At 58.6% G+C, this 24,737-nt stretch overlaps 1 protein-coding gene across 2 annotated transcripts in view; it reads right to left on the reverse strand.

Annotated features, from left to right (window-relative positions):
* Positions 1-3,827: 3,827 nt before the first annotated feature.
* The window catches only part of LOC140189027 (EH domain-binding protein 1-like), a 121,201-nt gene continuing 100,291 nt past the window's right edge, over positions 3,828-24,737 (reverse strand). Inside the window, exons 11-20 of one of the 2 annotated variants that reach the window (XM_072245702.1) lie at positions 22,708-22,756; positions 17,822-18,919; positions 17,117-17,725; positions 13,769-13,871; positions 13,386-13,471; positions 10,436-10,556; positions 9,911-10,010; positions 8,450-8,523; positions 6,867-6,981; positions 3,828-5,845 (exon numbers count right to left, since the gene is read on the reverse strand). In XM_072245702.1, coding sequence (XP_072101803.1) covers positions 5,758-5,845; positions 6,867-6,981; positions 8,450-8,523; positions 9,911-10,010; positions 10,436-10,556; positions 13,386-13,471; positions 13,769-13,871; positions 17,117-17,725; positions 17,822-18,919; positions 22,708-22,756 — 2,443 coding nt within the window. In that variant the 3' untranslated portion in view covers positions 3,828-5,757. Of the gene's footprint in view, positions 5,846-6,866; positions 6,982-8,449; positions 8,524-9,910; positions 10,011-10,435; positions 10,557-13,385; positions 13,472-13,768; positions 13,872-17,116; positions 18,920-22,707; positions 22,757-24,737 lie in introns of both variants that reach the window. The other variant, XM_072245701.1, reaches the window with a different exon arrangement.

Below are 24,737 nucleotides of genomic sequence, written 5' to 3' on the forward strand. Positions count from 1 at the left end.
GGGCCAGATGGTCTGCATCCCAGAGTGCTTAAGGGAGTAGCCCAAGAAATAGTGGATGCATTAGTGATAATTTTTCAAAACTCTTTAGATTCTGGATTAGTTCCTGAGGATTGGAGGGTGGCTAATGTAACCCTGCTTTTTAAAAAAGGAGTGAGAGAGAAACCAGGGAATTATAGACCAGTTAGCCTGACATCGGTGGTGGGGAAACTGCTAGAGTCAGTTATCAAAGATGTGATAACAGCACATTTGGAAAGCGGTGAAATCATCGGACAAAGTCAGCATGGATTTGTGAAAGGAAAATCATGTCTGACGAATCTCATAGAATTTTTTGAGGATGTAACTAGTAGAGTGGATAGGGGAGAACCAGTGGATGTGGTATATTTGGATTTTCAAAAGGCTTTTGACAAGGTCCCACACAGGAGATTAGTGTGCAAACTTAAAGCACACGGTATTGGGGGTGAGGTATTGATGTGGATAGAGAATTGGTTGGCAGACAGGAAGCAAAGAGTGGGAATAAACGGGACCTTTTCAGAATGGCAGGCAGTGACTAGTGGGGTACCGCAAGGCTTAGTGCTGGGACCCCAGTTGTTTGCAATATATACTAATGATTTTGACGAGGGAATTAAATGCAGCATCTCCAAGTTTGCAGATGACCTGAAGCTAAGTGGCAGTGTTAGCTGTGAGGAGGATGCTAAGAGGATGCAGGGTGACTTGGATAGGTTGGGTGAGTGGGCAAATTCATGGCAGATGCAATTTAATGTGGATAGATGTGAAGTTATCCACTTTGGTGGCAAAAACAGGAAAACAGATTATTATCTGAATGGTGGCCGATTAGGAAAAGGGGAGGTGCAACGAGACCTGGGTGTCATTATACACCAGTCATTGAAAGTGGGCATGCAGGTACAGCAGGTGGTGAAAAAGGCGAATGGTATGCTGGCATTTATAGCGAGAGGATTCGAGTACAGGAGCAGGGAGGTACTACTGCAGTTGTACAAGGCCTTGGTGAGACCACCCCTGGAGTATTGTGTGCAGTTTTGGTCCCCTAATCTGAGGAAAGACATTCTTGCCATAGAGGGAGTACAAAGAAGGTTCACCAGATTGATTCCTGGGATGGCAGGACTTTCATATGATGAAAGACTGGATTGACTAGGCTTATACTGGCTGGAATTTAGAAGATTGAGGGGGGATCTTATTGAAACGTATAAAATTCTAAAGGGATTGGACAGGCTAGATGCAGGAAGATTGTTCCTGATGTTGGGGAAGTCCAGAATGAGGGGTCACAGTTTGAGGATAAAAGGTAAGCCTTTTAGGACCAAAATGAGGAAAAACTTCTTCACACGGAGAGTGGTGAATCTGTGGAATTCTCTGCCACAGGAAACAGTTGAGGCCAGTTCATTGGCTATATTTAAGAGGGAGTTAGATATGGCCCTTGTGGCTAAAGGGATCAGGGGGTATGGAGAGAAGGCAGGTACAGGGTTCTGAGTTGGATGATCAGCCATGATCGTACTGGATGGTGGTGCAGGCTCAAAGGACTGAATGGCCTACTCCTGCACCTATTTTCTGTTTCTATGATTTCTCAAATTTCTGATAATGGCCCCCCCTCACTATTCCTTATCTCTTTGCCTGCCCATTGCTCCCCCCCCCTTTTCTTTCTTCCCTGGCCTTCTGTCCTCTCCTATCAGACTCCCCCTTCTCCAGCCCTGAAACTCTTTCACTAATGAACCTCTCAGCTCTTTACTTCACCCCCTCCCTCTCCCGGTTTCATCTATCACCTTGTGTTTCTCCTTTCCCTCCCCCCACTTTTTAAATCTACTCCTCCTCCTCATCTTCTTGTCCAGTCTCGGCTCAAAATGTCGACCGCGCCTTTTTTCCACGAATGCTGCCTGGCCTGCTGAATTCCTCCAGCATTTTGTGTGTGTTGCTTGGATTTCCAGCGTCTGCAGACTTTCTCTTGTTTCTGCAGTACCCAGGACATCTTCAGAAAGGCAGCGTCCATCATTAAGGACCCCCCGTCACCCAGGACATGCCCTCTTCTCATTGTCACCATCAGGAAGGAGGTACAGGAGCCTGAAGGCACACACTCAGTGATTCGGGAACAGCTTCTTCCCCTCTGCCATCCAATTCCTGAATGGACATTGGACCAATGAATACTACCTCAATACTTTCCTATATCTGCTTTTGCACCACTTAAACTGTTTAATATGTGTATATATATATATATATATATATTTAATGTAACTGAGTTTTGTTTCAAATTTTGCAACATATGCTGATCGTTCTGAATATGAGGAAGGTGGAGAGTGTTTTTGATTTGATTTTTTGCCGGTTCGGTACATTTTTGCCCCTCGGTTCCCTTTTAAATCTTTCATCTCTCACTTCAAACTTGTACCTTCCAGTTTTAAAACTCCCATCCTCCTGCGGGGGGTGGGAAGAGACAATGTGTGTTCACCCTATAATTGGGGTTGAGGGGTGAAAGCTGAAAGTTTAAGGGGGACCAGAGACACAGGTCCTTCACTCAGAGGCTGGAGAGAGTGCGGAAGGAGACGCCAGTGGAAATGGTAGCTGGTAAAATGCTGCTTGGCTGGCAACATTTCAGAGAAGTGGTGTAAAGACGCGGATGGGAAGAGTGTGGAGGAGCTCAGTCCAGGAGCAGCTCGATGGGACCATGGGTCTGGCATGGACCAGATGGGTCGAAGGGCCTGTTTCTGTGCTTTAGTGTCAAATGACTCCATGAGTTAAGTCCTAGCCTCTCCCTTGAACTCAGGCCCTCAACCCTCGGAAGGTATTGGAATAGGGATGGGGAGAAACAGTGTTCAGGAGGTAGGCCTCTGCCTTAATGCACCTGGACTCTGGTTTTTATATTGTTTCTCTGTGTGGGGAGGGGTCAATATTCTTGTTGCGTTGTGTGTGGGGAGAGGGGGATTCGGGTGCCAAAGTTCTTATTACATTTCGTGCGGGGGGGGGGAATATCCTCTTCACATCCATTCTTTCAAGGCCTTTCACCATTTGAGGTCACCCCTCATTCTTCTGAATACAGGCCCAGAGCCAGCAAATGCTCTTCACATGACAAGCTGCTCAATCCTGGAATCGTTTTCGTGAACCTCCTATAAACCCTCTCCAGTGTCAGCACATCCTTTCTAAGATAAGGGGCCCAAAACTGTTTGTAACACTCCAAATAAGGCCTCACCAGGGCTTTGTAAGGTCTCAGCATTACATCCTTGCTTTTGTATTCTAGCCCTCTTGGGATGACCGCGACCGTCGAGTTCCTCACCACCGCCTCAGCCTGCAGATTAGCTTCCAGGGAATCCTGCACAAGGACTCCCAAGGCCCGTTGCGCCTGTTTGTTGGATTTTCTCTCCATTTAGAAAATAGCCAACCCTTTCCTTTCTTCCGCCCAAGTGCTTGACCATACAGTTCCCGACACTAGACCGCCTGCCTCTCCCTTGCGGGAGGAAACTCACACAGTCACGTGGAGAAAGTGTAAACCCCTTATCGACAGTGGCAGGAATTTTACACGGCTCAATGGCGCTGGAAAGGCACAACGCTGATCACTACGCCACAGCGATTCTCTCATCGGTTCGATGCCAGTTTTCCGTTAAAGAAAACCATGCGTCAGACTGAATCGCTTACATTTACAGTTCATTACTGGCGGCTGTGTTACCCAACAGGTCCCACCCTAACCCTTCCCTTTATTCGCTTGCAGTGCTTTTCCGTTAAAACCACAGCACTTCCACCTCTGAGGAACCTTCAGCTCCGACAGTGAAAGCCGGCCGGCGGAGATTATTACGGTTACGGCCCAGGCAAAGAACGACCCGGAAGGCAGAGGCTTTCTCTATATGGCTTTAATTCCAAACAGCAGATCATAAATAGTGCAACAACAACAAAAAACATGGAACAGATTCCAAGCAAAGTCCGCTTTCTGACGAGCAACTTGGCTGAGGGAGATCTTCCCGTCCGCCATCCCGGAAACGCCTCGTACGGCAGCGGGAACGCGTCCACACCCGTGTCCGGTCGGAGTGCTTGCACCCCGGAATACCAGGGCGGGAGGGGGAAAGGAGCAGAATTTAAATCCCCTCCTTTGCCACCCCCCCCGCCCCCGTGAGGGCTGCTTCGGAAGCGCGGACAGGCGGGGATTTGCCCGACACGCCAGCTGGCAATCTGGACTGGCCAACGGGGTTGGGGAGCTGGTGTTCTCCAGAACCCCCAGAAGGACCCTTCACCCTCAGTCCTAGAGCTGGAGCTTCATCAGTGAGGGCGTCGAACGGAGGGAGCGAGGCCCTTCGGGACGCCGATCGTCATTAGACCCTGATACGTTCTCCCCACAGGCTTCCCCCGCACCCCCCAGAGTCCACACTCCACCCACACGCTGGGGCGAGGGGGGGTGGTGCAGCTTACAGCCGCCGACCAACCCATCGATCGTGTGCACCTGGAGAGCGGAGGGGAGGGGAAGAGGAGAGGGGAGAGGCGAGGGGATGGGCCAAACTGCCCGGCGGAATTGGGACTGGTGGGGGCGGAAGGCAGAGGGTAGGTCCACACATATGAAGGACGAGGACGAGGTAGGGGCAGCCGGCCTCTTGCCAGGGCAAGGTCCCTTGATCGTTTGGGGAGGGGAGTTATTTACAGCAGAGCACATGGGTTCCAAACCTGGCAGTGGGGGATTCACCCCGCTGATAAACAAAGCCCCCTAACCCCACTGGGCAGGTCAGGGACAGCTGCCGGGGGGGGAGGGGGGGGGGAGAAGCTCCCCACACGTCCACCTTTCAGGCTGGCTGCACCCATCGCTTGTGCTCTCCCCCACAAGACCCCCCCCCCACTGAGTGTGGCTGCCCCGGGGTCCCGACCCCGCACGCTCCCTCCACCACAGTTATAAACGCACCAGAGCACGAAACGAGACTCTGCGGCCCATCGAGTCGGTGCTCGACTCTTATTCCGCCTGCAGGCGGACCACACCTATCCAAACTTTCCCGAACATTGAAATGGAACCCGCACCCACCACTTCCTCCGGCAGCTCCTTCTGTACTTGTACCTCCCCCCTCGGGTTCCCCTGTCCTCACCGCTCCCCACCCGAACCCCTAAACCCCAGCTCTTGGTTGTCTGTCCCTTCCTCCCCCCCAGGAGGCTCGCTGACGGCCGATGCTCGGCCCTCGCAGAGTAAGCGGTGACCGAGCTCCCCCCCCACCCCTGCCGCTGAGGCTGATTAATCTGCGGATTTGACCGTCCGCCCGCACCCCCCCCCCCCACAGACCGTTCGATCACCGAGTCCGTCGGAAGTGGGGGACGAGTAGGTAGGAGGCACTGAGGTAGATCTAGCACCCTGGAGAAGCCCACCCCACCCCAGGGTGCTTCAGAGCTTGTCGGGGGGGGGTGGGCGGGCGGAGAGCAGTACGGTTATGGTTATCGGCTGCCTGGCATCCTAGGGTCTGAGACAGGGAGGGACAGGGTGGGTTGTGGGAGAGCGAAGGTCTGGTGCGGCCCCAGATCCCACTGTCATCACCCCCCTACACTGCCTGTGTTAACATCCACCTCCCGACCATCTTATCCTCAGGGCTGGGCTAATGGGAGCCATGAAATTCACTTCGAAGTCCCAAGGAGGGGCTGTCGTCCGCAGCACAGAGACGCAGAGGCGAACCGATGCTTTCCGCGGCCTTGTTGACGTCCACAGACACGGGTACTCCCAGCGCCACCCCTCAGCCACGCGAAGCGACGGCAAGTGTCTCCCCTCCGGTCGTGGGCAGGCCCCCCCCCCCCCAACCCCGTTCAGTTCACCACGCATTTCTCCCGCCGGCTGGACCGCCGCCGCTGGTGCTCCAGCCCCCGCTCCAGCCGAGCGTCCTCCTCCTCCGCGCTGGCGGTGGGGTAGAAAGAGAGAGGAAATAAATCACCAAACTCGCCTCAGCCTGCAACATCACAGACCCTGTCTCCACCACCACCGGTCTACAACATCTCCCCCACCCCCTCCCCTTCCTCTCAATATTTATTGATCTTTGACTATTATTATTACTTTTCTTGAGTTTGCTGTCTTTTCTACACTGGTTAAACGCCCAAGTCTTCCATTGATTCGGCCATAGCTAATATTCTATAATGGATTTATTGAGTACGCCCGCCTGAAAACGAGTCTCAGGGTTGTGTACGGCGACGTTGGACTTTTGATTCGCACTGGCGCTCAGAAGGCGAACGAAAGCCGGCACGCCCGTCAAGCCCCAGTTTATTTTGTACGGATGCACTCCCAGCCGGCTGCAGGAAGCCGCGTCACGCCCGACGAATTTCACACTGGCGGCAGCAGAACCGGCTCCGAGCGGTGGACGCAGACCAGCCCGCCGCGCGAGCCAGCCTCCTCTCTGCCGTCCCGGGAAAGCGGCCGGCGTGACCCAGCACTCTCCCCTCTCCTCCCCACGTCTCCACCTGCCCCATCGGGCGAAAGCTTGGGAACGCACCCCCAGCTCAAGGGCAGCTTCAACGCCGCTGCGGTCAGACCCTTGACCAGACCTCTCGTACGGAAAGGAACTGTTCCCCGCACAATCTAACTCGTCGTGACCCTCGCTCCTTACTGCCTGCCTGCCCTGCACTTCTCTCCGTAACTGTAACACTCTATTCTGCATTCCTTTCCCCTTTCTGCTTACGGTTTGAAACTATCTGCATGCACTGCATACGAAACAAAAATTTCCCGTCGTGACAGTAAACCAAATGGAACTCAGTGACCACAGCAGAATGAGGCCATTCAGCCCATCAAGTCCGCTCTTCCCTTCAATCGTGGCTGATTTATGATCCCTCTCGACCCCATTCCCCTGCCCTCTCTCTGCGACATCAACACCCAGACCTCAGGCACAACAAAACAACCCAGGAGGCAGGAATTCCGACCCACTTACAATCTCTCCTTCGCGTCCAGATCGCGGACCAGGGAGTCCCGCTGGTTGACCAGGGCGACCAGCTCCTCGAGTAACAGGTGCTCCCTCCGCTGCTGGGCATCGGTCTTCTTCCAGTCTGAGGGAGGGTGCAGGGAACGGGATGGAGGACGAGAAAACGTGAAACAGTTCCGGAAAAGATGAGCGCGAGGGAGCGGGGGGAACGAAGCGTTCGGTCTTTGGGACTGTGGGGGGAAACGGGAGCCCCCGGGGGAAACACAAGCGGTCACGGAGGGGGGGGGGGAGGAGAGAATGCAGAAACGGCTCACGGGCAGCGGCGGGAAGTGAACCCGGGCCGCTTGCGCCGTGAATCGCTGCGCCGACCACCACGCTACCGCGCTGCAGGCTCGCGTTGAACGGCTGGGCTGGGGCGCGGCCCGCCGGGCTAACCCATACGTTATTTGGAAGGTGGAAGGAGGAAAATTTGTCAGCTCCATGACGGGGCACGAGCCCCCTTCACGTCGAAGCAGCGGTGTCTCAGAAAGGCAGTGTCCATTATTAAAGACCCCCACCACCCAGGACATGCCCTCTTCTCACTGCTACCGTCAGACAGGAGGTACAGGAGCCTGAAGACACACACTCAACGATTCAGGAACAGCTTCCTCCCCTCTGCCGTCTGATTTCTGAATGGACATTGAACCCATGAACACTACCTCACGACTTTTTTATTTCTGTTTTTGCACTATATTTTAATGTACAATACTTACAGTAATCACAGCTTTTCTTTTCCCTCCTCTGCCGCAAAGTTAAGAAGCCCCCCCCTCCCTGCTCACTTCCTATAAACCCCAGTGTCGTGCCCCGGTTTGTATTTTTACAGTTATGCTGTACGTATCTCATTCTGGCAGTTCTGTAAGAGCAGACTGTTCTGTTTTCAGCTTGTTTGGGTTACTGATGAAATTTAGAGGCGAGGAGAAATGCGTGCCATCCGATTCAGATGGGACAGCTGGAGGGAGGTTTCTCTGGCGAGGGGCACCGAGGCCGGGCTCGAGGCGGGACGTGAAGAGACAAGATGCCGGGGAGAACCAGTCGCAGGATAGAACCCGCTGGGAGACCCGGTCGTTCGAGATGGATGGCGAGTGACGTTTTCGGAAGGTGGTGCGCACTGTCACGTTGACCCAGCCAGCGTGACTGACTGACAGGTTCAAGGTAAGCTCCAACACGAGCACATTTCACTGGTTAATTAGAAAGGGCCCTTTTCTTTTTGTTGTTTTTACAAACCCTTTAGTTAAGATTCATAAATATAATTTCTTTAATCACACGCAGTGCACTGCCCGTTATTTCGCGACACTAATTTGTAACAGGGTAGCAAATTACACAGCATCCACACAGTTTGGGGTGGGATCGAGCCGTCTCAATCTCATGATTTTGGCGGGACCGGAGGGTATCTTCGCTAAACATACATGGAAACCAGCGTGGTTTCACAAGGTATAGCAGGATGCAAAGATGGAGCAACCAATCAGCACGCCCGGCCGAACACGACCGAGGGTTCGGCAGCTGCGCCCTTCACTCGGGTCTCAGCCTCGAGGACGCGGAATCGCGCAAGTTACCTTCGATCGCCATCATGGCACGAAGCTCCCTGTTCAGCAACTCGAACCTCCGCTCCAGATCCTGTTCCTCCTCTCTGCACAGAGACGGAGAGAGCCCAGGTCAGACCGGAGACACTCAGGGGACTGCCACACATCCCCGCCACACAACCTGCGTGGCCTCAACTCGATGGTGGCACCCTCAACTTGCAAAACAAGAGGCAGTGTGTGATGGGACGGTGTGGAGAGAGCTTCACTCTGTGTCTGACCCCGGGAGTGTGTGATGGGACGGAGTGGAGGGAGCTTCACTCTGTGTCTGACCCCGGGAGTGTGTGATGGGACGGTGTGGAGGGAGCTTCACTCCGTGTCTGACCCCGGGAGTGTGTGATGGGACGGTGTGGAGGGAGCTTCACTCTGTGTCTGACGCCGAGAGTGTGTGATGGGACGGTGTGGAGGGAGCTTCACTCTGTTTCTGACCCCGGGAGTGCGTGATGGGACGGTGTGGAGGGAGCTTCACTCTGTGTCGGACCCCGGGAGTGTGTGATGGGACGGTGTAGAGGGAGCTTCACTCTGTGCCTGACCCCGGGAGTGTGTGATTCGACGGTGTGGAGGGAGCTTCACTCTGTGTCTGACCCCGGGAGTGTGTGATGGGGCAGTGTGGAGGGAGCTTCACTCTGTGTCTGACCCCGGGTGTGGGTGATAGGATGGTTTGGAGGGAGCTTCACTCTGTGTCTGACCCCGGGAGTGTGTGATGGGACGGTGTAGAGGGAGCTTCACTCTGTGCCTGACCCCGGGAGTGTGTGATTCGACGGTGTGGAGGGAGCTTCACTCTGTGTCTGACCCCGGGAGTGTGTGATGGGGCAGTGTGGAGGGAGCTTCACTCTGTGTCTGACCCCGGGTGTGGGTGATAGGATGGTTTGGAGGGAGCTTCACTCTGTGTCTGACCCCGGGAGTGTGTGATGGGACGGAGTGGAGGGAGCTTCACTCTGTGTCTGACCCCGGGAGTGTGTGATGGGACGTTGTGGAGGGAGCTTCACTCTGTGTCTGACCCCGGGAGTGTGTGATGGGACGGTGCGGAGGGAGCTTCACTCTGTGTCTGACCCCGGGAGTGTGTGATGGGACGTTGTGGAGGGAGCTTCACTCTGTGTCTGACTCCGGAAGTGTGTGATGGGACGGTGTGGAGGGAGTTTCACTCTGTGCCTGACCCCGGGAGTGTGTGATGGGACGGTATGGAGGGAGCTTCACTCTGTATCTGACCCCGGGAGTGTGTGATGGGACAGTGTGGAGGGAGCTTCACTCTGTGTCTGACCCCGGGAATGTGTTATGGACGGTGTGGAGGGAGCTTCACTCTGTGTCTGACCCCGGGAGTGTGTGATGTGATGGGACGGGTGGCACAGATTGGCAACACTGCGCAGAACAGGCTGACGCCACGGCCCCTCGTACCAGCCGAGCTGGCAAGCCGGCTTGAGGACTCATTGCACTCACAGCAGCTGCAGTTGGTCCTGTCTCCGAATCAGTGCGTTCTTCTTGTTGACCAGGACGAACCACTCCTGGATCAGCAGTTCCTCTTCCATCCTGCTCGTACCTGAGGTCAGAGAGCGTCGTTACCGAGGCCGCAGCGACGAACCGCGAGGGACGAGGGCATTGTCTTGTGAGGAGGACGTCTGGGCCCAGACAGCCTCAAACGCAGTGACAGCCCCACCAAATTCGCCAGCGCGAGCCACCTCCGCGGCTGTGCTAAAACAGCGCATTTCACCGTACAGTCTGATGTCTACGTGACAGATAAAACTGAATCGTGAACCATGATCGGCTAATGACTACAATGGCTTCCCTTGAGTGGTCAGTTTCTTTCCACATCCTGACGGCGTGCTTCTCTAAATTATCAACCCCCCCCCACCAGTCTACGGGTAGGAGGCAGAGGATGGGTTCTGGTGGGACTGTCGGGGGGTGGGCCAGTGCAACGAGTAATCTCCCGCGACCCCCCGACCCCCGGTCCGACGGTTCACTCACCAGACGCCATCAGGTGCCGCAGCTGCTTCTCGACGACAGCAGCCCGGGAGTCGATCTGCTTCTGCTCGCTCTCGAGGGCGGTCAGCTCACCCAGCACGTACTGACTGGTGTCTCGGAACCGCTGGGGACGAGGATAGGTCTCCGTGAGACTGAATTACACAGTGACAGACCCATCCCCACCGGTACCGTACCCCGGTGTCACACAGCGACAGACCCATCCCCACCGGTACCGTACCCCGGCGTTATACAGGGACAGACCCGTACCCCGGTGTTATACAGGGCCAGACCCATCCCCACCGGTACCGTACCCCGGCGTCGTACAGCGACAGACCCGTCCCCACCGGTACCGTACCTCGGTGTCGTACAGTGACGGACCCCTCCCCACTGGTACCGCACCCCGGCGTTATACAGGGACAGACCCATCCCCACCGGTACCGTACCCCGGTGTTATACAGGGACAGACCCGTACCCCGGTGTTATACAGGGCCAGACCCGTCCCCACCGGTACCGTACCCCGGTGTCGTACAGTGACAGACCCGTCCCCACCGGTACCGTACCTCGGTGTTACACAGTGACAGACCCGTCCCCACCAGTACCGTATCCCGGTGTTACACAGTGACAGACCCGTCCCCACCGGTACCGTACCCCGCGTCGTACAGCGACGGACCCGTCCCCACGGCGTCACACAGTGACAGACCCGTCCCCACCGGTACCGTACCCCGGTGTCACACAGTGACGGACCCGTCCCCACCAGTACCGTACCCCGGCGTCACACAGGGACAGACCCGTCCCCACCGGTACCGCACCCCGGCGTCGTACAGCGACGGACCCGTCCCCACGGCGTCACACAGTGACAGACCCGTCCCCACCGGTACCTTATCCCGGTGTTGTACAGCGACGGACCCGCCCCCACCGGTACCGTACCCCGGCGTCGTAGAGCGACAGACCCGTCCCCACCGGTACCGTACCCCGGCGTCACACAGTGACAGACCCGTCCCCACCGGTACCGTATCCCGGTGTCGTACAGTGACAGACCCGTCCCCACCGGTACTGTACCCCGGTGTTGTACAGCGACGGACCCGTCCCCACCGGTACCGTACCCCGGTGTCACACCAGTGACAGACCCATCCCCACCGGTACCGTACCCCGGCGTCATACAGTGACGGACCCGTTCCCACCGGTACCGTACCCCGGTGTCACACCAGTGACAGACCCATCCCCACCGGTACCGTACCCCGGCGTTACACAGTGACAGACCCGTCCCCACCGGTACCGTACCCCGGTGTTGTACAGCGACGGACCCGTCCCCACCGGTACTGTACCCCGGCGTTACACAGTGACAGACCCGTCCCCACCGGTACCGTACCCCGGCGTCGTACAGCGACGGACCCACCCCCACCAGTACCGTACCCCGGCATCACACAGTGACAGACCCGTCCCCACCGGTACCGTACCCCGGCGTCGTACAGTGACAGACCCGTCCCCACCGGTACCGTACCCCGGCGTCGTACAGTGACGGACCCGTCCCCACCGGTACCGTACCCCGGCGTCACTCAGGGACAGACCCGTCCCCACCGGTACCGTACCCTGGCGTCGTACAGCGACGGACCCGTCCCCACGGCGTCACACAGGGACAGACCCGTCCCCACCGGTACCGTACCCCGGCGCACACGGTGACAGACCCGTCCCCACTGGTACCGTATTCCGGCGTCGTACAGTGACGGACCCGTCCCCACCGGTACCGTACCCCGGCGTCACACAGTGACAGACCCGTCCCCACCGGTACCGTACCCCGGCGTCACACAGGGACAGACCCGTCCCCACCGGTACCGTATCCCGGTGTCGTACAGTGACAGACCCGTCCCCACCGGTACCGTACCCCGGTGTTGTACAGCGACGGACCTGTCCCCACCGGTACCGTACCCTGGCGTCGTACAGCGACGGACCCGTCCCCACCGGTACCGTACCCCGGTGTCATACAGTGACGGACCCGTTCCCACCGGTACCGTACCCCGGTGTCACACCAGTGACAGACCCATCCCCACCGGTACCGTACCCCAGCGTTACACAGTGACAGACCCATCCCCACCGGTACTGTACCCCGGCGTTACACAGTGACAGACCCGTCCCCACCGGTACCGTACCCCGGCGTCGTACAGCGACGGACCCAGCCCCACCGGTACCGTACCCCGGCATCACACAGTGACAGACCCGTCCCCACCGGTACCGTACCCCGGCGTCGTACAGTGACAAACCCGTCCCCACCGGTACCGTACCCCGGCGTCGTACAGTGACGGACCCGTCCCCACCGGTACCGTACCCCGGCGTCACTCGGACAGACCTGTCCCCACCGGTACCGTACCCTGGCGTCGTACAGCGACGGACCCGTCCCCACGGCGTCACACAGGGACAGACCCGTCCCCACCGGTACCGTACCCCGGCGTCACACAGTGACAGACCCGTCCCCACCGGTACCGTACCCCGGCGTCGTACAGTGACAAACCCGTCCCCACCGGTACCGTACCCCGGCGTCGTACAGTGACGGACCCGTCCCCACCGGTACCGTACCCCGGCGTCACTCGGACAGACCTGTCCCCACCGGTACCGTACCCTGGCGTCGTACAGCGACGGACCCGTCCCCACGGCGTCACACAGGGACAGACCCGTCCCCACCGGTACCGTACCCCGGCGTCACACAGTGACAGACCCGTCCCCACTGGTACCGTATCCCGGCGTCGTACAGTGACGGACCCGTCCCCACCGGTACCGTACCCCGGCGTCACACAGTGACAGACCCGTCCCCACCGGTACCGTACCCCGGCGTCACACAGGGACAGACCCGTCCCCACTGGTACCGTACCCCGGTGTCACACAGTGACAGACCCGTCCCCACCAGTACCAACGTGGGACTGACTCAGTGTCGGGTGGAAGCTGTGGTGATGTCACGTACCAGGGTGTCGTCGTCGGGCTTGACCTCCGGAACGTTTTCCTTCCCAACGGACTGCTCCTCCTGCACGGACTTCTGCCTCTTCAACTCTGCACCGGGAGAGAGGAAGTCATTACCTCCCTGAACCACCCCCGTCACAGCCTGCAGCTCCCTGAACCACCCCAACACCGGGCTCACCCGCCCCTCTCCTCCAGATTCATGTCCCCTGCGAACACACACTCCGTCGTCTGCGTACGCACAGATATTCTTATACTTTCTGCAGGTGTACCGTGAGGGTTAGCCGGTCGTGGGCTCGCTTCATTGGCGCTGGGAGCGCACTAGGGTCGCGGATGCTAATGGCGCATTCCCCCGTGACCAGTGAGACCGATCTTTCGCATCAGACGTACCTCCGCGCTGCTCCGTGCCCGGCTGGTACCTGTCCTGCCCTGGCGATGCCAGCTTGGCACCGGGCTCGGGGCAGATCTCGATCTGTACCTCGCTGACATCCAGCTGCAGAGAGAGGAGGACAAAAATCGTCAACGGGCAATAGATGTATATCACCAAGGTTCTTACAGATTTTGCATTGCTCTGCACAGCTACTGCTGCAAAAAAAAACATTTCGTGATATATGTGAGTGATGATAAGCCTGATTCTGATATGGGTCTCTGTTGTGGACTGAGAGTGGGAAGAGGGGAATCATGGTTAGGAAGATGGGAAGGGAGAGGGGAATCACGGTTGGGAAGAGGGGAAGGGAGAGGGAAACACCAGAGAGACATTCTGTAATGATCTACAAACCACTTGTCTAGAATCAAATGACTTTGCCCGGCGTCCCAGGGCTGGGTGTGTCGGCACCCCTGCCCCCCCGGCACCCATCTCTGCCACCCTCCCATGGCGCTCCACCCTCGCCACTCCTAACATCCTTGTACTGGATGGTGTCGAGCTTCTCGAGCGTTGATGGAGCTGCACTCACCCAGGCGAGTATTCCATTACACTCCTGACCTGAGCCTTGTCGATGGTGGACGGGCTCTGGGGAGTCAGCAGGTGAGTTACACGGGATTCCTAGTCTTTGACCTGCTCCAGTAGCCACAGTGTTTATATGGTTAGACCAGTTCAGCTTCCTGTCAATGGTAACCTCAGGGTGTTTCCATAGGATCACGATGCCCCAGGAAGGACTTTATATGTGAATGCTCCCTCTCTCACCCATTGTTTCCATGACAGTTCACGTGTACACAGCCTGACCCACGTGGAAGCCAGCACGCGGACTATCTATTATTGTTGCAGAATCGGCAACTTGGAGCGAGCGATTCGGAGAGGAAGTCGCTGAGGCTCCGGGCCCGACCCGCTGCTCGGGCAACCGAAACGCTGGTGCAGGGCAGACTGGAGAGGCAGGGTGCCAGAGTCGAGACCGATTTCGCCTGCTCCCCTCTCCGCCAGGCTGCCCCAGCCGCCGTGCTTCGCAGCCGCAATTGGCCCCGCCGAGGCGACCGGGGGCTTCGGATCCGACTCCGGGCATCCGGATCCAAGGACTCAATTCGGCTCGGAATGCTGTAGCTCGTTGCCGTTGTTGGCATGATATGTTTTTTTCCCCTCTGTCAGTCTCTGTGCATCGGGTGTTGGTCTTTTGTTTCTTAATTCGATTCTTTAGGGTTCCTTGCTTTGTGGCTGCCCGTAAGGAAACGAATCTCACGGTTGTATACATTCTTTGATAAAAACGTACTTTGACTCTTGCCCACAGAACCCGAGTCCAATATTAGCACAGCACAGGAAGTCATTAACGAGACGGAGGGGATGGACGTTCCCACACTTCAGATTCTGAATAATTCTTTCCATCTCACGCTTTTGTTCCAACCCACTCCGTTCATCAACTCTGGCCCATCCTCCCGCTTTTTGGAGGTGGCCCGTGTTCCAGAAAAAACAGCGCTTTCATCTCCGAGACGCCAGCGCGGAGAAGCATGGAAACCTGAAGCAGGGCCCGGCGACCCCGTTACCGATCCTAAACACGAATGGTGCCACAGAGCCCGTCGTCGCGCGCTGGCGGAGTTATGTTTTCGCAGTTCGGAGATTTATGTGATTACCGAACTTGGTATCGGTCTCCTTCGGTTTTTATCGATGTCCTCTGTCTTGTGGCTGATTGGCGGGTGGGTAACCTGTTAGGTAGGTAGGTAGGGGTGTGTGTGTGTGTGTGTGAGAGAGAGAGAGAGAGAGAGTGAGAGAGAGAGCATACACACGCGAGCGTGTGGGGGCTTCGATGCTATAGTTGCTGTTTTTACTGAGAATGAGGGGGTCAGGAATTGTTACTATCGCTGTTTTTTTCCCTGTATTATTGGAGGGGGTGGTCAATTTGACACCAATGAGCGGTTTTTTTTTTGCCGGGGGGGTGGGTTTTGGGGTTTGCAAGTGGTGTTTCTTTGTGTGTGTGTGTGTGTGTGTGTGTGTGTGTGTGTGTGTGTGTGTGTGTGTGTGTGTGTGTGTGAGGTGGGGGAAGTTGGTGTGTTTTCTGTCAACAACTACGATGGTCTTTCGGTATTTCATGGCTATCTGGAGAAGACGAATATCAGAGTTGTTTTGTACACGCACACTCCTAACAATAAAAATGAACCCCTGAAACGCAGAGTAACACACGCAAAATGCCAGCGACCCAGGCAGCATCCACAGAGGGGAGTAAACGGTCAGCATCTCGGCCCGAGACCCTTCAGCAAGGCTGGAAAGGAATGGGGCAGAGAGTCAAACTGCGAAGGTGGGGGTGAGGAGAGGCACAAGCTGGAAGGTGATGGGCGAATTCAGGTGAGAGGGAAAAGCAGGAACGGGAACGATGTGAGAAGCAGATAGAGGTCAAGGGCTGAAGGAGGAGGCTTTTTTTTCCCCGTACAGTCCTGCCGAAGGGTTTCGGCCTGAAATGTCGACTGTACTTTTCCCCCCATGGACGCCGCCTGGCCCCTGCGAATTCCTCCGGCATTCTGCGCGCACTGCTCTGGATTTCCGGCATCTGCAGATTCTCTCGTTTGTGGAGGAGGAGGAATCTGATCGGAGAGGAGAGTGGACGGTGGAATAACAGGGGAGTGGGAAACCGGGAGGGGGGGGAGATGGAGAGGGAGGTGCAGATGACGGGGAGGTCACACAATGGATTGGGAAGGGGTAAAGAGACCAGAGAGGGGAAGTGGTTGCCAGAATTTGAGAGAAGTCGGTGTCGACGCCGTCGGCTTGGAGGCTGGCAAGGCAGGATACGATCCAACCCGTGTCTGGCCCCGGCGTGGCAGCAGAGGAGGGCACCGGCAGACATGTCAATGTAGGAATGGGAGTGGAGTTAGGATGGCTGGCCGCGCAGGATTCGGTTACCGCCCGTTTTAACCAATCGGTAAGGGAACGGCAGCCGTGGCCGGCCGGGCCCTGAGCTCCCCCCCGGGGTCCCGAAGTCCATCCTCACGCCGCAAGCTCTTCCCGAGCTGGCAGCAACAGATGTGCGAGCACCCTACAGGGGGAACGAGGGTCGGCGGGTTCAATCGGTCAGGAGGCTGGCATCGACCCGGAGACGGGAGACCGATCCAGCGAGTCGGGCAGCAGCTACGGCGGGGAGTCGGGAGGGGACGGCTCGGCAGGGCTGGGCTGGACGCTGCCCGACCCGCCGAGGGCAGGACCGACCCAGACGCGGGTCGCAGGAGCGTCCAGCCACGCTCCCTGTCGTTTAGCCGCACGTCTTGCGCTCCAGGTTAAGTTTGTAACGCAAAGCAGAGAGATTGCGGGCGAACTTGAGTTACCTCCGGCTTGGCGGCCGCCCCCAGTCCCTGGGCAGCATCCGAATCCTCCACCGAGCTGCTGCGCCTCCTCGCCCGCTTCTTCTTCACCAGGTCGGCGTCCCTCAGGTGCGAGAAGCCCGAGCGGCTGCAGCGCCCGGGAGAGCGGCTCTCCGTCGACAGCGAGCGCTGCGGCCTCTCCGGGCGGCCGGACGCCGTCTCCAATCGAGCCCCGGGAGCTGCCGGCGTCGGCCCGGCGGCGACCGTCCTCCCGGCATCCTCCACGTCCACGCCGGGAGGCTGCCCGGTGACCTTCTTCCCGTCGGCCCCAGCGAACGCCTGCTCCCCGGGGGCTGGGGCGGCGGCCGCCGCCGCCGCCGCCGCCGCCTTGCCGGGCTCGCCGACGGTTTTCCCATCAGGTTCAGCCCCACACAATGCGACCTGCTTCCCGTGCTCCTCCGGAACAGCCCCGGCGGCCGATAGTTCCACACTGATCCTCCTCTCCGGGGTCCCATCCTCCGGCTTCCCGTTACTTACTGGTGCGGTCGGTGGCACGGAATCAAGGACTTGCTTGTCAGCCGCGAGCGGCTCCAAATGGTCCGCCGCCGCAGGAGAGATGGCGATGCTTGCGACCTGCTTCCCATGGTCCTTCGCTGCAGCAGATATGTCAATACTTGCTACCTGCTTCCCATTGTTCTTTGGTGCAGGGGAGTCCACAACAGCTGCGACCTGCTTCCCATGGTCCTTCGCTGCAGGGGAGTCCGCATCAGCTGCGACCTGCTTCCCACAGTCCTTCACTGCAGCAGATATGTCAATACTTGCTACCTGCTTCCCATGGTCCTTCGCTGCCGAGGAGTCCGCAACAGCTGCGACCTGCTTCCCATGTTCCTTCGCTGCAGGGGAGTCCGCAACAGCTGCGACCTGCTTCCCATGTGCCTTCGCTGCCGAGGAGTCCGCAGCAGCTGCGACCTGCTTCCCATGTTCCTTCACTGCAGGAGCAATGTCCATACTTGCGACCTGCTTCCCATTGTCCTTCGGTGCAGGGGAGTCCACAACAGCTGCGACCTGCTTCCCATGTGCCTTCGCTGCAGGGGAGTCCACAACGGCTGCGACCTGCTTCCCATGTGCCTTCGCTGCAGGGGAGTCCACAACGGCTGCGACCTGCTTCCCATGGTCCTTCGGTGCAGGGGAGTCCACAACAGCTGCGACCTGCTTCCCATGTGCCTTCACTGCAGGGGAGTCCGCAACGGCTGCGACCTGCTTCCCATGGTCCTTCGGTGCAGGGGATTGCGCAACCCCGTGCTCCTCGGGTTTCGTGGCCGCGCCGGGCGTCCCCGTCCCCGTCCCCGCCGACTTGTCATCGGGCACCGGGGCGACGGGCTTCCCCTGCTGCTCGGCCTCGGCTCCCCGGCTCTTCCTCCGGGCCATGGGCACCGGCACCGGCACGTCCGGGGTCGGGGCAGCCTCCTGCCCACCCTCCGGGCCCTGGCTGTTCCTCCGCTGCGCCTCCTTCTTGGGCCGGGCGGGTCTCTGGGGCGCCGCGGTCGTGGCTGCCGCTGGCGGCGGCGGCGGCGGCGGCCTCCTCTCCTGGTAGAACTGGCCGGGGTCGATGGAGCTGTGCGAGTCGGAGTCGAAGCGCCCCACCTTGTAGGTGCTGTGGCTGCTGTTCTCCTCGATGTGCACCACGTCCAGCTCCTGGCCCGTGAAGTGCGCCCGGATCTGGCACAGGTAGGTCATCACGATCAGCTTGTCGGGGATGGCCAGCAGCACCATGTCCTCGGGCTCCAGCAGCCGCGAGATGCCCAGGCTGGCGAAGCCGTCGAAGGCCTGGGGAGGGCAGGGGAGCAGGGCTCAGTCACCCGCGGTACCCCCATCCCATCCCATCCCCTCCCACCGTCGACGCTGCACCTACCCCACCATCTACTTCTCCCCTGTGAAACCCCCGACTCTCAGCCCCCTGCCCCCTGCCCCGTTCTGGAACCCACTCTTTCTGAAACCGCTCCTTCCTCAGATCCACCCTGATCTCCACCACCCTCGTCCCTTCCCAAAAAAATAAAGCCGCGGTAGGTTTGCAGGTGACGGTGAGCTGAGCGACGACTGTCACGGTGGTTAATACACGGGCACCTTGATCAACTGGGGGAGTGGGCTGAGCAGCGGCAAATGCAGTTAAACGCGGGCGAGCGTGGGGCTCGGTGTCTCGGGAGGGTAGGACCCTGGCGGAGAAACGGTCTGGTCCTTGGGGAGTGCTATAGAACCGGGGGGGGGGGCCTCGGAGTACAAGTCGCGGGTAGGCAGCGCAGTGAAGGAGGCTGTCGAGGTGTTGGGCTTCATCGGGCAGGGCATTGAGTTTCCGGTAGCAGTTGCTGGTGAGGCAGCATCTGGAATATCCTGTTTCGGTCACCCTGCTATTGGAAAGATGCGGATAAGCTGGAAGGAAAGCCTGGGAGAATTATGAGGATGTCGCCAGGACTTGAGGCTGGGTTGTATGGAAAGGTTAGACAGGCAAGGATTTTACTCCTTGGAGCACAGGTGATCTTGTAGAGGTGCCTAAAATCTTCAGGGGTACATACAGTGGGTGTGAATAGGGTCTTTTTTTTTAACCCCTGGGGATGGGAGAGGGAAGAAATGTAATAGGTACTAGAAGGACAACATTTTAAAAAAAAAGGCCAGTCATTATGGATCGAGCTGCCCCGGGGGAGGTCATTGAGCCAGGTATATTAACAGCATTCGAAAGACGCTTGGACGGTGGGGGAGGTGGGAGGGTCTGTGGCGTGGTAGCATTGTGGTCAGCACGACGCTTTACAGTACAGAGGACCCAGGTTCAATTCCCACCGCTGCCTGTGTACGTTCTCACCCCGCGTGGGTGTCCACTGGGTCCCCCTGTCCAAGGATGTTTAATTGATCATTGTAAATTGTCCCGCGATCGGGCTAGGATTACATTAGGGGATTGCTGGGCTAGAAGGAGCACTCTCCCTCCATCAATAACTGGTAGGTAAACGTGGATAGGAATAATTTGGAGCAGGGGGTTGGCAATTTGGGGTCCACAGCCCCTTGGTTAATGGTAGGGGTCCACAGTGTAAAAAGAGGTTAGGAACCCCTGGTTTTGAGGGACATGGGCCACGCGTACAAATGGGACTAGTTCAGGTGAGAATTTCGATCCAGCATGAGTGACTTGGGCTGAATGGCCCTGCTACGGTGCGATCTTGTGGAAGAACCCAGTCTAGCATCTGTCGGGGGGGAAAGGGAAACTCTACAGGGTTTTGACCTGAAATGTCAAAAATTCCTTCCCAACCCCCCTCGAGGAGCTGCCTAACCCACTGAGTCCTCCAGCAGAATGCTGCTGCTCTGCGTTCCAGCGTCAGCCATGTCTCGTGTTGCTGCTATCACTGTGCTGCTTGTTCCATTGGGTGGGGGGGGGGGAGGTGGAGATACGTCTCTACCAAAGGAGGTGTGAGGCGCTCCTTCCCTCCGCTAGCCTGCAGGTCACCCTTAGACAGGGAGTAGCACCTGCTTAGCACCCCCCCCCTCCCTCCCGATCGGGGTCAGGTGAAGCCATGGGAACCGGCCGTACGGGCAGCCGGTGCAGATCACAAGTCCTGGCTACATTACTGACGCTAGGCAGACAATCTGTGATGGGGGGGCCCACATTGTGAAGTCACCGCCCAGAAATGGGCGATGGCAAACCTCTTCTGTAGAAAAATTTGCCCAGAACAATCGTGGAGAAGACCACGATCGTCCACGGCGCAAAGTGATGATGTCATAGGGCTTGGCACGTGATGATGTCGTATGACAGGGCACGTAATGAACGAGTTGCTGCCCTCCGAGGGGCCGTTGGGTTCGGGCGATTGCTCTTCCTGACACTCCGGGAGATTTTGTCAAAATTCCGAGATTTATGGATTGGGCTGTAGTTCATATTGACCTCTTTCTGTTCCATTTTTTTTCCGTGTTCTCGGCCATTCTTTCTTGATGCCGATTGGCTGGCTGGGGGTGTGACATTCACGTTTCTCCATGTGGGTGATCTGTTAGCTTTTGTGCGAGGGAGGGGTTGCAATTATTTTTCTTTTCATGCGGTTGGGGGGGGGGATTGACATCTTTCAACGACTTCTGTGGTTCCTCTGTATTTTGTGACTATCTGGAGAAGACAAATCTCAGAGTTGTACTCTGCACACAGACTTTGATAATAAAGTGAACCTGTGGGACCTTCAAATTGTTCCATATTCTGAGATTATTTTGTCGATTTTACTAACCACATATGTGCCGAAACATTGCGCTGCTCGTTCCCAGACAGAATTAATCTTGCTGTTCATGCATAAATGAAATAGTTTGTTTAGGTTGACAATCAGCACGATCCGGGGGGGGGCAGCCTCTTGCAAAGGGAGAATGGTGTGTGACACTGGGGAGGAAGAAAAAAAGGTCTTGCTGTGACCCTTCAGGGCGCAGGCGAAGCCAAGCCTGACGCAGTCCCGTCTCCTGACTTTTCAGACTGGGTGTACTTATAGGGAAGTGGGAAAAGGTCAGGAAAGCCTCACCAGTTGCCTCCTGGCTTAAAAGAGCCTTAATCAGGAGGGACTTAATCACAGATGCTGGAAATGCAGACCAACGCTCACAGAAAATGCTGGAGGAACCCAGCAGGTCGGCTAGCATCTACAGAGGGGAATAATCAGTCGACGTTTCGGGCCAAGACCCTTCTTCAGCGCTGGAAGGGGAGGTGGGGTGGAGAAGCCAGGGTAAGAAGGGGGAAGGGAAAGGAGGACCGACTAGAAGATGGTAGGTGACGTCAGGTAGATGGGGTGGGGGGAAGAGAAGGGGATGAATTAAGAAGCCGGGAGGTGGTAAACGGCTGAAGAAGTCGGAACAGGGGTACGGAGGAGAGGTCAGGGGTAAGTTTTTTTAATGCAGAGTGGTGAGTGCGTGGAATGGGCTGCCAGAGGTGGCGGCGGAAATGATAGGGTCCTGGATGGATACGTGGAGCTCAGAAAAATAGAGGACTGTGCGTAAAGCCTAGGTAGTTCTATGGTAAGGACACGGTCGGCACAGCTTTGTGGGCCGAAGGGCCTGTGTTATGCTACAGGGTTTTTCTATGTTTCTATGAATCTGATAGGAGAGGGGTCCGTGGGAGAAAGGGAAGCGGGGAGGTGATAGGCAGGTGAGGAGAAGAGGCCAGAGTGGGGGGAAAGTTGAAGAATGGGAAGGGGGAGGGAGGGAGAGAGACACTTCCACCGGAAAGTTGGAGGAGTCTGTGCTCGCGTCGTCGGTTTAGAGGCGACCCAGATAGAGTGCAGAGTGGTACTCTCCAAGAGTGTGTGAGGTGAGTGCAAGGAGACCAGTGGAAATAGGCGGTTGATGGTCAGCACGGACTCGATGGGCAGAAGGGCCTGCGAGAGGGCTCCCTCTCGGACAGGAGTCACAAGCCATTCGCTGAGAACAAAGGAAGGTGGGGGGGGCAAGTGCATGATGGGAAGAAGGTCAGTCGGTGGTCACCTCAAACTCCCGGAAAGGGGCTCACTCGGGAACCCAGCTCTGCCTTAACCTTCAACCTGCACCCCCCCCCCCCACCAAACACCACCCCCCACCTTCCAAACCTCCACGGTAGGAGCCTCGCCTCCACGCCTCACCTTCCTGTTGTTGGCCTTGATGTCTTGGGGATCCAGTGAATTGTAGTCTCTAGAGGGGGGGGAGATAAATGGTTGGGAGTGAGAGAGTGGAGGGTCCCAGCTCACCAGCCTCTGGTGCACCTCACCCCCCCAAGGGAAATTGAGGGACCGGGGCGATTGCAATGGGCAGATCTCGGCCTGTGGGTTTGACTGGGGAACCCGAGGCTGTCGGAGGGAGGGGACCCAGGGCAGCGCTGCGCCAAGCAAGGGTGGATCTGCACTCTGTGTGAACAGCAGGAAAGGGGTGGGTTCGGGTGCGGCTGGCCCCTGGGTAGAACCAGGAGGGGACAGAAGGGATCCCCGGGGTGGAGCTCCCCCATTGCGGGGGAGGGCCCAGGATAGAGCCTGGCTGATGGGGCAGCGAGAAGGAAGACCCAGGGTGGAGCCAAGATAGAAACATAGACAATAGGTGCAGGAGTAGGCCGTTCGGCCCTTTGAGCCTGCACCGCCATTCGGTACGATCACGGCTGATCATCCAACTCAGAACCCTGCAGGAGCCCCTCAGGGCTCCCCTTGAACAGACCTTGCCCGTGGGGAGAAAGCCCCAGGGTGGAGCCGATGCCCGTGGGGAGAAAGCCCCAGGGTGGAGCCGATGCCGGGGGGGAGAAAGCCCCGGGGTGGAGCCGATGCCGGGGGGGGGGATGGGCCCCGGGGTGGAGCCGATGCCCGTGGGGAGAAAGCCCCAGGGTGGAGCCGATGCCGGGGGGGAGAAAGCCCCGGGGTGGAGCCGATGCCGGGGGGGGGGGGGATGGGCCCCGGGGTGGAGCCGATGCCCGTGGGGAGAAAGCCCCAGGGTGGAGCCGATGCCGGGGGGGGGGATGGGCCCCGAGGTGGAGACGATGCCCGTGGGGAGAAAGCCCCAGGGTGGAGCCGATGCCCGTGGGGAGAAAGCCCCAGGGTGGAGCCGATGCCGGGGGGGGGGGGATGGGCCCCGGGGTGGAGCCGATGCCCGTGGGGAGAAAGCCCCAGGGTGGAGCCGATGCGGGGGGGGGGATGGGCCCCGAGGTGGAGCCGATGCCCGTGGGGAGAAAGCCCCGGGGTGGAGCCGATGCCCGTGGGGAGAAAGCCCCAGGGTGGAGCCGGGGGCGGGGGGGGGATGGGCCCCGGGGTGGAGCCGATGCCCGTGGGGAGAAAGCCCCAGGGTGGAGCCGATGCCCGTGGGGAGAAAGCCCCAGGGTGGAGCCGATGCCGGGGGGGGGATGGGCCCCGGGGTGGAGCCGATGCCCGTGGGGAGAAAGCCCCAGGGTGGAGCCGATGCCCGTGGGGAGAAAGCCCCGGGGTGGAGCCGGGGGCGGGGGGGGGATGGGCCCCGGGGTGGAGCCGATGCCCGTGGGGAGAAAGCCCCAGGGTGGAGCCGATGCCGGGGGGGGGGATGGGCCCCGGGGTGGAGCCGATGCCAGGGGGGGGGATGGGCCCCGGGGTGGAGCCGATGCCCGTGGGGAGAAAGCCCCAGGGTGGAGCCGATGCCCGTGGGGAGAAAGCCCCAGGGTGGAGCCGGGGGCGGGGAGGGGATGGGCCCCGGGGTGGAGCCGATGCCCGTGGGGAGAAAGCCCCAGGGTGGAGCCGATGCCCGTGGGGAGAAAGCCCCAGGGTGGAGCCGGGGGCGGGGAGGGGATGGGCCCCGGGGTGGAGCCGATGCCCGTGGGGAGAAAGCCCCAGGGTGGAGCCGGGGGCGGGGGGGGGGATGGGCCCCGGGGTGGAGCCGATGCCCGTGGGGAGAAAGCCCCAGGGTGGAGCCGATGCCGGGGGGGGGATGGGCCCCGGGGTGGAGCCGATGCCAGGGGGGGGGATGGGCCCCGGGGTGGAGCCGATGCCCGTGGGGAGAAAGCCCCAGGGTGGAGCCGATGCCCGTGGGGAGAAAGCCCCAGGGTGGAGCCGGGGGCGGGGAGGGGATGGGCCCCGGGGTGGAGCCGATGCCCGTGGGGAGAAAGCCCCAGGGTGGAGCCGATGCCCGTGGGGAGAAAGCCCCAGGGTGGAGCCGGGGGCGGGGA

This window comes from Mobula birostris, chromosome 28 (assembly GCF_030028105.1).
Source record: "Mobula birostris isolate sMobBir1 chromosome 28, sMobBir1.hap1, whole genome shotgun sequence".
NCBI classification, from domain to species: domain Eukaryota; kingdom Metazoa; phylum Chordata; class Chondrichthyes; order Myliobatiformes; family Myliobatidae; genus Mobula; species Mobula birostris.